Here is a 15,051-nt window from a genome sequence, read left to right as displayed (position 1 = left end):
TCAGGTCTCTAATACTCAAAATGAGCCAGATTGGTTACTCAACAAGTTCACTTAGTTAATGAACTCCCATGCTTGTTTACAGATTTTACCACCAGAACTGTGTTCTAAAGCAATAATATTTACAAGATTGTATTCATCCTTACTTAGTGTCTGTGAGCAGCCAACAGGAGTGAATACCCGTGTACATTGAACCAGCTGATAGAAACCTGAATGGCAATGATAATAAAGCACACTCACACAACCTTGCAAAAGAGATCTACATGAGCAAGTGAGTAGCTGAAATAAACGCATATATGATAAGGTACTTGTACATAGCAGCATTAATTGCAACTCAAGAAAGAAAACCTGAAGGCATTGGCAAAGGGTCCAGGCAACCAAAGCGACTGAAGAAAACATAGACACAGGGGACGTAGGGAACACGGGCCCAGAACACTGGAACACCATCCCAAAACGCAGGACACGTGCCCAAAGCAGGGCGTTTCCACGAAGGGTCCTGTCACAAGGGGATGTGTCCCCGGGATGCAAGGGACGTGTGGGATGCACAGGCGGGACACCATGTGGCCTGGGGGCAAAAACGAGGCGTCATATCTCGTATTGACCACATGCACCTGACTATGATAGTGACTCCCCCGATGCCTGCTGCCTGCGACTCACAACCTGCCTGCAATGTGACACGAAGTGCCAGCCGCCATCGAAATGTCTGTGGGCCGTCACCCTTCTGCCCACCTGCCTGTCACCCTTCTCCCTGTCTGCCCGTCACCCCTCTACCAGCCACCATTCTGCCCATTGGCTTCAGGACTGGTCACTCAGCACTGCCACAACTGCGTAGTGTCACATGTGAACCCGTGCCTGGTTCTGCGCAGCCTAATCCTGCACTGCCTCTGCGTGCACCACATGCCCTACAGGCTGACTCCCGAGGCCCTGACCTGTTCACCCTTTTTCCAGACCTGTTCACAATGGCATCATCTTCCTGGGTCCCCTTCATAACATCTTCTCAAGCTCCTACCCCTTGTCCCAGTGGCAGGGGTAGGCAATCTGATGATTGGTCTTGTTGTCTTTAGTCTCAGTGATTAGTACTCCTTTTGAGTGTTACTTCCACTCTTTCTTGTTTCTTGTATTGTTTCCAAGTTCTCATGCTGAAGTCACCGGTGATCATTTGGTATTGTCAATTCTACTACTCAATTTGAGACTTGAGTACTCACTGTTCAGTATAGTTTCAACTTTCAAAGTTTCATGGCTCATGTATCACCTTTAAATTTGAACTTTTATGTGACATTTTAAGGAGATTGTTAAGGTATCATATTTGTTTACTATTAAGTTTCTTTGTAGAGTATCTCGATTATGTTTAGAAAACATATAATTTTTAGATCCCCATCCCCTATTTTCCCCTACTCCCCCGTCCCTACCCCCATCCCCATCCCCTGTCAGCAACTATGGAAGAAAGGCCCCATGTCAAATTCAAGGACATCGGTTCAAGACAATATTGTCTCACAGGTGGAGATGCATTGATATCCTAGTTTCAAACACCTGCGCTTTTTCATAATGATAAGCTCATGGAGCGAAAGAAACACTCAAGTCACCCTCCTCTGAAGTGTATGCTAGTGTAGTTAGAGACAAGCTCCTAATCTACAAAAACAATGATGCACAAGAGACTCATCTTGAAAGCTTAAATGTTTACCAAAGAGAATGAGTCCTTATGCACTAGAGGTCTCCTTTTGCAAAGCCCAAGTATTGCTACCACCACACATGCTACATGATACCAAGAGTCTCAAAAGGCTCCTTTAGACACTCACTAGATATCTTTAAAGAGATGTTTGCACTTAACAAAGATCTGAAAAGTAGCTAAACTGCTTCATTGAGGGATGTAATAATTTTGGAAAGATAAATGATGCAAGAGGTGGTTCCTGTGGACACATGCAGAGTCATTCACATTAATTTTCACATCATCTCTTCCTCCCACACTAACCCTCCAAATAAAGCATGCAAGGCCAACATGAAAACCAAAAGGCGCCACATATAAATTGAAGCTAGGGATGAACCATTTCAGTCATGCAAGCTGCAACACGTTTCACAGCTCACGGAGTTTCCATAGTGACCATTTCCAACACCCACCCAAGGCCAACACAAAATCGAGAAGGCCCCATTAATCCAAACATGCCTAAACAAAATGCATTCACCTATAATGTCACATGCATAGTTGTCCTCAAGATGGACAACACCACGTCGACCCCCTGTATAGTCAGAAAATCACTCACGATGAGGGGTGGCATGAAAGGAAGCACCTGAATCTAGAATCCAAGTGTGCATGTCATCATCCGTATCTGCAAGTAAAGCATGTGTACTAAAGTGTGAAGAGACCAAGGGTACGTCATTCCCACTGTCACTGTCATTTAAAGTGACCCTTCTTGCCACAATGATGGCATTTAACATCCTTGCCACGTGATTTACTGCATCCCTTGCTATCAGATTTGCCTTTCTACTATGATCAACCCCTAGTATACAAAGCACTAGAAGACTTACTGGATGCATTGTTCTGCCGATTCATTTCTTCCATGAGTAGAGCACTCTCTATATCAGCATACAAAAGAATCACATTAGAAATACTCATAGCAGTCCTGAATGTATCCCAACTCTCTGGCAGAGTGCAAAGCAAGAACGTAGCCTTAAATTCTTCATCGATCAAGAACTTCAAGGCAACCAGCTGGCTGAAAATGGAGTTAAACTCACTCAAGTGAGTAGACATTGTTGTACCCTCTTTCATACGCAAATCCATAAGCTTTTTCAGCCAATACACTTTGCTTGCTGCACTCTTCTGTGCATATAGTTTTCCAATCGAGTCCAAGTAGCATATGCAGAATCCAAACCTTCAATGTTAAACAACAGGGCATCAGAAATCGATAGCTCGATGCTTGAGCATGCAAGCTTGTTTAACTCATCCCAATCTTCTTGTTCCATATCTGCAAGCTTTGCCCCTTTGTTCTTAATCAGCTTTGCCTGCTTCTTCTACAACAGGATTTTGTAGCACTGTTTTTGCCAAACTACAAAATTATGTGCTCCTTCAAGCTTCTTAATGTGCATGAGATTACTGCTGTCACTACTGCCAGCCATGATTTTCAGCCCAAATGTGACCAAAAAATTCAGCAAATGCAGGCCTAAACTGCACACGTGACCAAGGTACAAACAAGTACCAAGCAGCAATAAATAACCGCATAGAAGCAGAAATTTCAGATTTGCAGATTAATATTCAGAAGCACTACACCTTGTGCTACAACACTCGACAACTGATTACAGCTATTTCAAGGGCAAATACATCACATTACATGATAAGTCCCAAATTTTAGCTGCAATTTCTGTTGTACATAAACCCACGGGCACAAAATTTGACACACACAGTCAAAAGCCCCCAAATTTTTGTGCTCAAAGCATCAACCATACATCTGCACTCTCTCTGACATGCACAAAACAAGCCAATTTTGCCAAAATAGAGCAATTTCAGCAAAACCCCCAAACTCTTCCAAGAGCTAGGTGTCCAAATTGCATGAAATTAAACCCACATGTACATAAAATGACCAAATGGCGCACAAATTTTACCCAAACAGCAAAAGCCCCAAATTGCACGGGGTCCAATGTGCATCAATGTTGAGAAATTGGGAAAATTTCAGCCCAATTCTTGCATGTACATGAAAAGCCCCAAATGTCGAAGGCAAAATGTCAAAAATTTCTGCAATTTCTGAGACAAATGGTCGCCCTGCATCACAATCCCCAAATCCGGGAAAGCCCCAAATTTCCAGGCCAAGATTGCACAAATCTGAGCTCTATGATTATGCACGCGAACCCCCGTCAAGAAAGAGGGATAGATTTTTTTTTTTTTGAGAATAAAATAGAAAGAAAAAACGTGACCGGAAAAGAAGGGTGGGGGGGGGAGGCGTGGGTTTTGTTGACCCGCCATGCAGTCGCCACGCGCCCGTCGACAATTGCCCTGGAGCATGTCATCTGATCCAGTCGCAGCCCGCCATCTCTCGCCGCACGTCAACTGCCCTGACGCGCCTGCAGCAACTGTTGCCCACGACCTCATGACCTACTCACCTTTTGCAGCCTGCCTTTTGCAACAACTGCCGTCTACTACTCATTGAGCCCGCCTGGGACTCCTACAACATCTACTGTCTGTTTCATCTCGAGAAGCGTGCACTCCTTGCCACTCTAATACCAGTTTGTTGTGACCGGTGGTGCGAGGATCGAGACACGCAATGCTTCCTCACAACAGGGAGACAGAGAGAGAGAGAGAGAGAGAGAGAGAGAGAGAGTGTGTGTGTGTGTGTGTGTGTGTGTGTGCAAAGTAGAGAGGAGAGTGAGCATGACTTGTGGGTACAATGACGAGTGTACCTCTTTAGGTTTTTAGATAGATATATATATATATGAAAGTACAAATGTGCTAAGGGTGTGTTCACACCCATGCACATACAAAAGGCACGATGGCCCTTTATTCCCAACAAGGGAAACTAGCAGCAAAGACTAACACTTGAGAGCAGCAATTAAATGATCTGGGCAGGTCATGACGACTATGGAGATGAAAATGCAAGCTCCAAGGACTGCTTGTTATGGCTAAAGGCAAAGGGAAAAAATTGTGGCAGTGTCTAATGAGGAAAATGAGAACTGCAAGGATAATGCAAAACCAAAGAATGGCTTGCCACTAATCCCCTACAATAGAACTTTTAAAGCCATTTTAACTATTCTATAAAATATTCTACGACCTCATATTTTGAATTAATTATCTCAATTTGCACTTTGGGGCTATACGAGAGCCAAAGAAATTAGCCATTAATATGAGATTAACTTAGGCTAAAATCTTTGGTAGCTTGTGTCCGAAACGCAGTCCTCCGAGCAGTGGGCTATCAAAGTAACCTGAAGATGGAGGAGAGCTATCAAGGGAGCAAAGCACAGTCCTCTGATGCCATTCGAGAGGAAAAATATGATCATTAATTGTCGAGGGAGCCAAGCGTAGTCCTCTGCCAGCAAAAGGTGGGCCAGTGGATACCAAAGGCCTGTGTAACCTGACACCTAATGAGACGAAGATCGCCAAGTGAAGGGACAGTCGCTAGGAGGGTAAACACAGCCTATGAAGGCCACCAACCCAAAAACGCAAGAACCTGGCACTACAAAAACCAACGCCAAGAGTGGAGGTAATGCTAGGTAAGAAGATGCTGATGCCTAGCTGAAAAAGGTGACACTAGATATGGAGGAGGTCTCCAGGCTACCAAACACAAAGGCTGATGGCACCTAAGGAAAGAGAGAGTTGATGCCTTTGGAGGAGACGATGACACCATGCAAGGGAAGCTTCAAACGCAAAGGCTTGATCATGTGGAATAGGGCGCCTGAAGCAAAGGGTGAAGATGGAGTAGACAGCCACAAACCTCAAACTGCAACGTCCTTGTCTATGATGAAACCCTAACTAAAGCGATTAGACTAAAAGAGTGCTTTTTGAACACCCCCTCTCGGGCCCAAAAAGGATAAAGAAAGAGGAGTGAACGGAGGTAAGGAGAAGAGGTAGAGGATCCCAAAGATCCAAGATTTCCACCTGAAAGATAACTTGTAGTAAGGAACAAGAAACTAGATGAACTGTAGAATCTAACTCCACCTAGGAGAGAAGCCACTAGCTCCGTGACTCCATGCTTGAAGGAATTCAAAGGCCTCATCACTTAGTCACGACTGAACCTCCAAGAACCCGATCTAGGTGGTACGTTAAGAGCATGGGTATCAAGAGGAGAAATGATTGCTTGACAATAGCCATCCCAAAGGAGTAAATGGTGGGTGAAGAGCTTCATGATAAGGAGGTACCCCCTCTAAGGGTGGAGGTGCAAGGACCCCCTTTGACGCCTAAAAAGAAGTAGGAGCCCTTGCGAAGGGCAAAGCAAGAGCATCCCCTCTAAATCCGGAATCTAAAAACTCATGAATCGCAAGCTTTGAATCATCCAATGACAAAGGAAGAGCTGCCAGTCGTGCCGAAGAAGGTATCTAGGTGCCAAAGAAGTGGAAAAACTCCCAAAGGTGGTCTCTCAAACCTGAGTAGTTAAGGGTAGGGAAAGGAAAGGACTTTATGGCCTAGAAGAGAGATGGCACAATGAGTGTATCTAGGGGTAGATGCATATACTCTGACAATATAGGGAGCAAAGATCGGTGTCAACATTGAGCAAGCATCGGTGGGGGGTCTAGTGATGCCAGAATAGGAGCACCCATTGGCCTATGCATCTGCCTGTGGAGAAGTCATAGCATCGGAGCGTCAACCTATAAAAGGGAGTGGGAGGGAGAGAAGAGAAGGGTATCTCTGTACTCGGTGATGCACCAAAAATCAAGGGAGAAATCAATAGATGATGCCGAATTTATAACCTATCTTTGCCTTCTCCAAGGAACAGGATCTTTAGCTCTCTGAGTTTTTGCACTCTAATACCATGTTAAAATATGCAACAATGCAAAGAGACAATAAGGTTTTCTAAGAGAAACACAAAGTGTGTACGGCAAACATTCAAAGAAAAGAGAAACTCAGAAATACAAGAGAATACGATGATGATGCACTAAATCATGCTATGAGAAGGAAAGTTGATACAACGGAAAAATGCTAATGCCTAGCTAGGGAAGGTAACACTAGATGTGGAGGTCTCCAAGCTACCAAACTTAAATATTGATGGCACTTGAAGAAAGAGAGAGTTGATGCCTTTGGTGGAGATTATGATGCCAAGTTAACGGAAGCTCCAAACGCAAAGCCCTAATGACGTGGAAGACGACGCCTAAAGCAGAGGGTGAAGATGGAGTAGGCAACTACGAACCTTGAATTGCAATGTCCTCCAGAAGGGGTGTGAGCAGCAAGGGAGAGGCCAGAGATAGAAGGAAAGGATGTCTAATGACAAAAGAAGAATCGTGAAGAATGTGGATAGTGGTGAGGAATGAATGAAGACAGCCTATTTATAGCCCTCAGTCTATCTGGGTGGCACCCCACTTATCACTCTAGGATAGCGCCCCACTAATCACTCTACGATGGTGCCCCAAAATATGGGTACCCAACCCCTTTTGGGGGTTGTCCATGATGAAACTCTAACTGAAGCAACTTGATTGAAAGAGTGATTTCTCAATAGCATGTACATCTTTTCATGATCTTATGAGAATGATAACTACTCCTCTCTCTGGTTGATTGTAATTGAGCTCTTCCCTGAAAAACTTCAGTTCAACGGATATAAATTCCTTGTTTTGGGGCAACAAAGGGAAGGCGGGGGGGGGGATGGATGCAGATGGATGCCCATCTTCAACCCTCAATCTCATCTCCATTACTTTTACATTTCCATGGTTGAATTGTTGTATTCAGCTATAAGTATTTGTTGAGCATACTGCATTGTTCGGGGCATTTACACTCACTTTGAACGTAGTGATTGAAATGTAGCTGATGGCATGAATAGCAGTTGAGCAAACCCATGTGGCAATAGACAAACTTTGCTAACGTGATTTCAAGCACTAATCCTACAAGATCTATGGCAGCATCAACAGTAGGGACAAGTGCCAAATCACAAGACTGGACTAGTCGATCTTCATTTTTTTAGGTGCAATGAATGGAGCAGCTATGGCATCACGTTAGAGTGGTTGAACTTCAACATTGTAGTTAGATATATAGCATGACGTTCAGTCAGCAAGAATAGCATCAACAATGCAAAGAAGGTCGCAGCTTGTCCACCGTATCAGAAGATACAGCCACAAGTGGCAATATTACTAATAACCAATAGCTTCAATTCTCAGAAATGGAATCTTCTTTTATGGCAGCACAATAGACCATTTTGAGCACAGAAAATAGAGTGAACAGCAGCTATTATTGTGAAAAGAGCAGGCAATAATTGGAGAAAGCCTCCTCAAACCCGAGCATTAGTGGGTGAGCTGAAATCTGAAGCAATGTTTTAGCTCAAAAACAGGTCATGACTAGTAGCATAACCATAGATCTTCAACCCCCAAATAGAAATCTTTCTTCCACCTCCAAAGCCATGGTAGCAGCCCACTCCTCATAGCTCCAAGGATCCATACCTTAGAATGCTCTAAGATACCACACTGGAATATTTGAAAGAGAGATGAGGAGGAGAGAAAGTACAGCAAGACCAAAGTATACAAGTACAAAGATGGAGAATAACTTGTTTATTCATGAAGATGAGGTGCCTTTATAAAGGCTTTACAAATGGTGGTTTAAGAAAGTGGTCTTGGTAGATGCTATCTCACCTAAGTGGTTTCTAGGTAGATTGGCCTAATTAAGTGGGACTCCCAAGTGAAGGGTGAGTTCCCATAGTGCAATGGGTGTAAGGAGACTCTCCCTTTATTGATGGATACAAATCATAGGATAAAACATGTTATTCCTAGCGGGTGTGCCCCTTGTGCAGTCCCCTCAATACATATCATGGGTTTGTATGTTTTAAAAAGAGTTCATCAGTTTGTTTAAATTTTGGAGCTAATTACAAACCATACATGTGTCATTTAAAAGTCACTTCTAATTGCTTTCAAAACTGACACAAACAGCAGACATGTCATGTGGAAATCCATTAATAAGGAGATGCATAAACAATGGGAATGAATACCAAATCTACTAATAAGGAGATGCACAAGAAATGAATAAACCCCAAACATAGGAGATGCTTACCCTGTACATGCTGTCTAATAAAGACCATAAGGAGAAGAATAATGAATGGTAAAACTTGCTCTATCCATCTTGTTAGTTGTTGAAAGTCATATCGGTGAGAAACAGCCCCTCTACCTCCTATGTTACTTGATATGGTATCATCTGCAATTGAAGAATGCAACCCTGTTGCAGAGTCATTGTCTGCACCTATTGACCTCACAAGATCTTGGATGTGCACATGTGAAGTTTGTGCGTCTCTATCTTCTGCATCCCTCAGAAGAGAAACTGCATGTCCAGAACTGAACTCGAGACTATCCTGTCCTGAGCCGAACTGAAGACTATCACTTTCACCAGCCTCAATGATTCTGATAGACACTTCTGCTCTCTCATTCAAACTTTGATCATTTTCACTATGTACACGTAAATGTCTTCTGGGAAATGACCCATCGCTATCAATGTCAGCATGTTGATGTCGTCCACGAAGAATTCGTGAAAGCTCTACAAGAGCTGATAAAGGACTTGACAAGGAACCAGGTGTAAGCTGCATTCCATATCTTCTTCCATTTTGATACACCTCCGGATTCCCACCTGAGCTGTCCATTTTCTCCTAAGGCTCATCAAATTGCGCTGTTTAACCTGTTTACCATGGGTAATGTTATAAATTCTGTCTGCGGTAAGTGTCTGAAAATTTAGATCAGCAAATCCAAAATGTACAAGCGAACAACGGCTTAACACAAATCAGAGTCGGGCATGAGCTCTTGTAAACTTGCCGTTTGCCTTGGATGTTTATACGCACAATAAACTGAGACTAGACAATCTCATTGAATAACATTAAAGTACGAGACATAACGAGATAATTCGTCCACCAACAGAATCTGTACATAGAGATGTTAAAGATGAGCACACAATAAGAAGGCAAAAAGGAAGTCGGTGATAAGATGCAGAATATGCACTCTAAGTTTTCAAGTAGATCCAATGCTACCATTGTCAATTGCTTCTGGCAAGGTACTTTCCATTACAAGAATGCATTTGCCAGTAGATATTTTGGTTAGAGGCTCGGAAATGTCTGAACCTCACATACCTGGTAGAATAGGTGGGATGCCTGCAGAATCCAGCTATGTCGCTCGCTTGCGTCATTTGGCGTGAAAAATGAGCGTGAAGGTGCGGAAACGTGCACGTTTGATACCAAGGGAACGCAATGCTGCCATACAAGCATGCAGATACAGACAGGCACAGCCACAGCCACAGAGAGGCATACACAGACTGAGACCCAGACGCGGAGAGAAAGAGAGAGAGTAGGCTATACGATGTGAACAGGTATTGAATGTTTTTCTTTCGACAATTCCGACTCTATCGTCTAATGTTCCCACGTGGTACTATGTATGTGTGTGTGTGTGTATATATATATGTATGTATGTATGTATGTATGTATGTACTAGTGTTCCTTGATATATATATGTATGTATGTACTAGTGTTCCTTGCGCATGAAGAACACTATCCCGCTTTGCGGCAGCTTCTCTCTCATCATTTTTTGCCAATCTTTCTCTCCCTTACCCTTTTCATCTCTCTCCTCTCTTCGCAACCTCTATCTCTTTCTCTCTCCCCTTTTCCGTCGCTCCCTCTCTCCCTCTGTTTATCCCTCTCCTCCATTGGCGACCCCTCTCTCTTTCTCACCCTCTTTACATCTCTCTCTCCCCCTCTCCCTCATTTGCATTTAGGTGCTTAGAGACTCACATATGCGTATAATGTCTTTTATGCATCAAACTTGTAAACTTGTATCTATACTTGCTTTGCGGTGATATCTAGAAGTAACTCTATATAATCTTTGAATGTTATAATTAGAATTAACATTGTTATGTTGAAATAGACCATAAAAGAAAGATATACAGAATGTACCACAAAGTCTAAGTGTATCTAAGCATTACAAGGAGACTCCTAGTATTAATAAAAAATAAAGCTTTCTCCAATTGAGCCAACCAAAACAAAGCTTTCTTCCTTTTCAAGGATTTATTATTATATTCAAGGATAACATACACAAGTGGAGTAGAGCCCAAAACCATAGTTTGTTCCAAGAGATTGTGCTAAAAACTTTGCATCACAAAGTTAAATATATGCATTCTAAAATCAATTGCAAACCTCGTATCAATCAACAAACCACGAAGCATTACTCTTTGATTGTGCCTATGCAACTGCATCCAAATGTTACCAAATGGGCCCCAACGCGAACAAAAAATCAAAAATTCTCCATGGGGACTAACCAAAATGGAGCTCTCTTTTCTTCGAGGAATCATTGGAAAAGTTTCATCTATCTTAAAATATTCAATTTCAAAATCAAATTAAACATGCATAATCCATTAATCTTAAAACATGAGAGAGAGAGAGAGAGAGAGTGTGTGTGTGTGTGTGTGTGTGTAATCTTTTCTCACTAAGATGCATGATATGTATCACCCTATATTAAAGCATTTGAGAGAGAGAGAGAGAGAGTGTGTGTGTGTGTGTGTGTGTGTGGTCTTTTCTTACTCAAATGCATGCAATGTATCACCCTATCTCAAGACATTGAAATGAGAGAGAGACATAGAGATATCTATGTTGCCTATAAAATTCCATTGTATAAATAAAAAACTAAAATATCACCAAATATTCAAATTCAAAATCAAATCAAGTGTATATAATCCATTATAACCTATATTGAAAGAGAGAAAGATCACCAACTTGGACAATAGTCACGAAAAAATACTGTTGCATACTCACAAATACGTGATCAAACACCAATAAAGAGTAATAGCAACCAAAGCATTAATTAAGACCTCAACCAAACCAAGCCAAACCAGCCCTCAACCAATTAACCAAAAATTAAACCAACTCCAAACCAAATAAACTTACCAACAAACTAAACTAACATTCTTAACTAAACTAGTTCTAAACAAACTAACTAACCTACTAATAAAACCAACCAACTAATGTATTAACAAAACAAATATAATGCTAACATAAGGAAATCTCTCTCTCTCTCTAACCAACCTACCAAATCGACAAACTTACTGACATAACTAATACCAAACACACACAAACATAAACAAACGGAACTTACTAACATAAACAAAACTAACTTACTAACTTATCAACAAAACTAATCATAAATAAACATAAAATAAATTAACCAAACAACCTATCAACAATCTCTCTCTCTCTCTCTCTCTCTCTCTCTCTCTCTCTCTCTCTCTCTCTCTCTCTCTCTCTCAATTAACCAACCTACTAGCAAAACTAACCTACTTTCTCTCTCGCTCTCTAATTAACATAAACTAACTAACATAATTAATACCAAACACACATAAACATAAGTAACTTACTAACTTATCAACTAGCAACAAATTCTCTCTCTCTCTCTCTCTCTCTCTCTCTCTCTCTCTCTCTCTCTCTCTCTCTCTCTCTCTCTCTCTCTCTCTGACTAACTAGAATCTATAAATAAATAAATAAATAATAACAAAATATATATATCTATCTATAATAATCTAACTATGCAGTATAAGTTATGACTATACTAATTTATATTTATATAATTTAATTTAGCATAATAAATCAATATTATTATTATAAAAATATAAAATATCTATAAGAAAATTATATCAAACTCAAACTAAATGAAAAATAAAAAATTAACACATACTCTCTTTCTCTCTTATCACATTTGATTATTATAATTATAAATAATAAGATATAATTATAATTATAATACTTATAATAATATCTATAATCTATATTTATAACTAAAATAGAACAAAATAATAAATAAACACACACTCTCTCTCATTAATAATAACTTAAACGCATGTAATGTATCCCCCTATTTCTCTATCTTAAAATATTAGAGAGAGAGAGAGATATATATATATATATATATATATATATCTCTCTCTCTCTCTCTCTCTCTCTCTCTCTCTCTCTCTCTCTTTTCTAGCTCAAATGCATGCAATGTACCACCCTATCTCAAAACATTCAAAAGAGAGAGAGAAAAAGAGACACAGAGAGAGAGAGAGAGAGAGAGATCTACTTTGCCTATAAAATTACATTGCATAAATTAAAAACCAAAATATTCAAATTCAAAATCAAATAAAACGTGTAGAATCCATCTATCTTAAAACATTGGAGAGAGAGTATGTGATATTTTCTCAACATTATAGATATATTTATTTATTTATTTATATTTACTCCAATGTATCACCCTATCTCAAAATATTGAAGAGAGAGAAAGAAAGAGAGATTCGCCTATAAAATTACATTGCATAAATAAAAACCTAAAATATCATAAAATATTCAAAATCAAAACAAATGAGTATAATCCATCTATCTTAAAACATTGGAGATATATATATATATATATATTTTTTCTCAATCAGATGCATGATATGTATCATCCTATCTTAAAACATTGGAGAGAGAGAGAGAGAGAGAGAGAAAGAGAGAGAGAGAGAGAGAGAAAGATCTTTTCTCACTCAGATGCATGATATGTATCATCCTATCTTAAAACATGAGTGAGAGAGAGAGATAGAGAGAGAGGGAGGGAGGGAGAGATATTTTCTTACTCAAATGCATACAATGTATCACTCTATCTCAAAACATTGAAAAGAGAGAGAGAGATATATATATATATCTATGTTGCTTATAAAATTAAATTGTATAAATAAAAAACTACAATATCGCAAAATATTCAAATTCAAAATCAAATAAAGTGTGTATAATCCATTATAACCTACATTGAATGAGAGAAAGATCACCAACTTGGACAATAGATGCGAAGAAAACTCTTGCCTACTCACAAACACATGATCAAACACCAACAAAGAGTAATAGCAACCAAAGCATTAATTAAGACCTCTCTCTCTCTCTCTCTCTCTCTCTCTCTCTCTCTCTCTCTCTCTACAATAGATAATAAACAACTAATGGACAATTTAAGCTAAGTCAACAACCAATAAATAACCAAACCAAACCAACATTCCAAACTAACCCTCAACCAATTAACAAAAAATTAAACCAACTCCAAACCAAATAAATTTGCCAACAAACTAAACGAACATTTTTAGCGAAACTAATCCTTAATGAACTAACTAACTAACATACTAACAAAACGAATATAATACTAACACAAGGAAATCTCTCTCTCTCTCTCTCTCTCTCTCTCTCTCTCTCTCTCTCTCTCTCTCTCCAACTAACAAAACTAACACAAACAAAACTAACCTACTCTCTCTTTTGCTCTCTAATTAATATAAACTAGCTTACTAACATAAGTAATACCAAACACACATAAACATAAACATAAACATAAGTGACTTACTAACATAAACAAAACTAACTTGTTAACTTATTGACCACCAACAAATATTCTATGTCTCTCTCTAACTAACTAACTAACTAAAATCTATAATAAAATAATAATAATAACAAAAGAATTGATGTATCTATCTATAATAAACCAAAACTATAATAATCTAACTATGCACTATAAGGTATAACTATAATAATGTATATTTATATATTACAATATAACACTATAATATAATAATATGAAATATCTATAATAAAATGATATAAAAAACAAAATAAATAAAACAATAAAAATTTAACACATACTCTCTCTCTCTCATGTTGCTTGATTAATAAAATAATGATATATATATATATATCATTATTAATAAACATCTCTCTCTCATCATGTTTGCTTATTATAATTACAACAATAAAAAAACAACAAAAAATAAATCAAATACTTTAGAAAACAATAATAAAAAGTTAATTAAATGAGCAACTAATTAATAAACATATATCTCTCTCTTACCACACATGTTAATAATAATATAATATAGTAATAACAATATAAAAGAAAATAGCTATAATTATAACTATAATAATAATACAAATAAAATAATAAAAAATAAATACACACGCACTCTCTCTCAAACCTTGCTCCCATCATCATCTGCAAATGAGAGAGAGAGAGAGAGAGAGAGAAAAAAATCAAAATAAATAAAATAATAAAAAAATTATATACACACTTTCTCAAGCTTCCTCCCACCCTACTAATCATCTCGAGATGTAAATGAGAGAGAGATATAGTGAGCGAGAGAATACAATAAGTAAATGAATAAATAAATTATTACTTATCTATCTATTTATACTTAAATCTCTCTCTCTCTCTCTCTCTCTCTACGCTACGTGGCGACAAACATGGCGGGTAGCATGATAGCATCGGCGATGTCGTGCGAGAGAGAGAGAGAGGACGTCTGCCAGTGCTGCCGTTCGTGGAGAGAGAGACAGGGCATTGGTAGCCATGATTGCTATCGCCTGCCATGTAGACGTGAGCTGTTGCTGTCGAGGCCCTGCTGTTGCATGCTCTGCCTTGCGCAACATGAAG

At 39.2% G+C, this 15,051-nt stretch overlaps 1 protein-coding gene across 4 annotated transcripts in view; it reads right to left on the bottom strand.

The window, feature by feature from the left end:
- The window catches only part of LOC148016026 (uncharacterized), a 29,318-nt gene extending 19,307 nt beyond the window's left edge, over positions 1–10,011 (bottom strand). For 2 of the 4 annotated variants that reach the window (XR_015688176.1, XM_087664739.1), the window contains exons 1-2: positions 9,723–10,011; positions 8,663–9,277 (exon numbers count right to left, since the gene is read on the bottom strand). Coding sequence is in view for 2 of the 4 variants with exons in the window: in XM_087664739.1 (XP_087520865.1) it covers positions 8,663–9,242 (580 nt within the window). In the remaining 2 variants the exon portion in view is untranslated. Of the gene's footprint in view, positions 1–8,662; positions 9,278–9,411; positions 9,517–9,722 lie in introns of all 4 variants that reach the window. The other 2 variants (XM_087664738.1, XR_015688175.1) reach the window with 2 other exon arrangements.
- Between the last annotated feature and the right edge of the window lie 5,040 nt (positions 10,012–15,051).

The sequence above is a fragment of the Lygodium microphyllum genome, chromosome 23, assembly GCF_053477565.2.
Source record: "Lygodium microphyllum isolate KBCC chromosome 23, Lygodium_microphyllum_v1.1.10, whole genome shotgun sequence".
Taxonomy (NCBI): Eukaryota; Viridiplantae; Streptophyta; class Polypodiopsida; order Schizaeales; family Lygodiaceae; genus Lygodium; species Lygodium microphyllum.
This window is presented reverse-complemented; position numbering and strand designations above follow the sequence as displayed.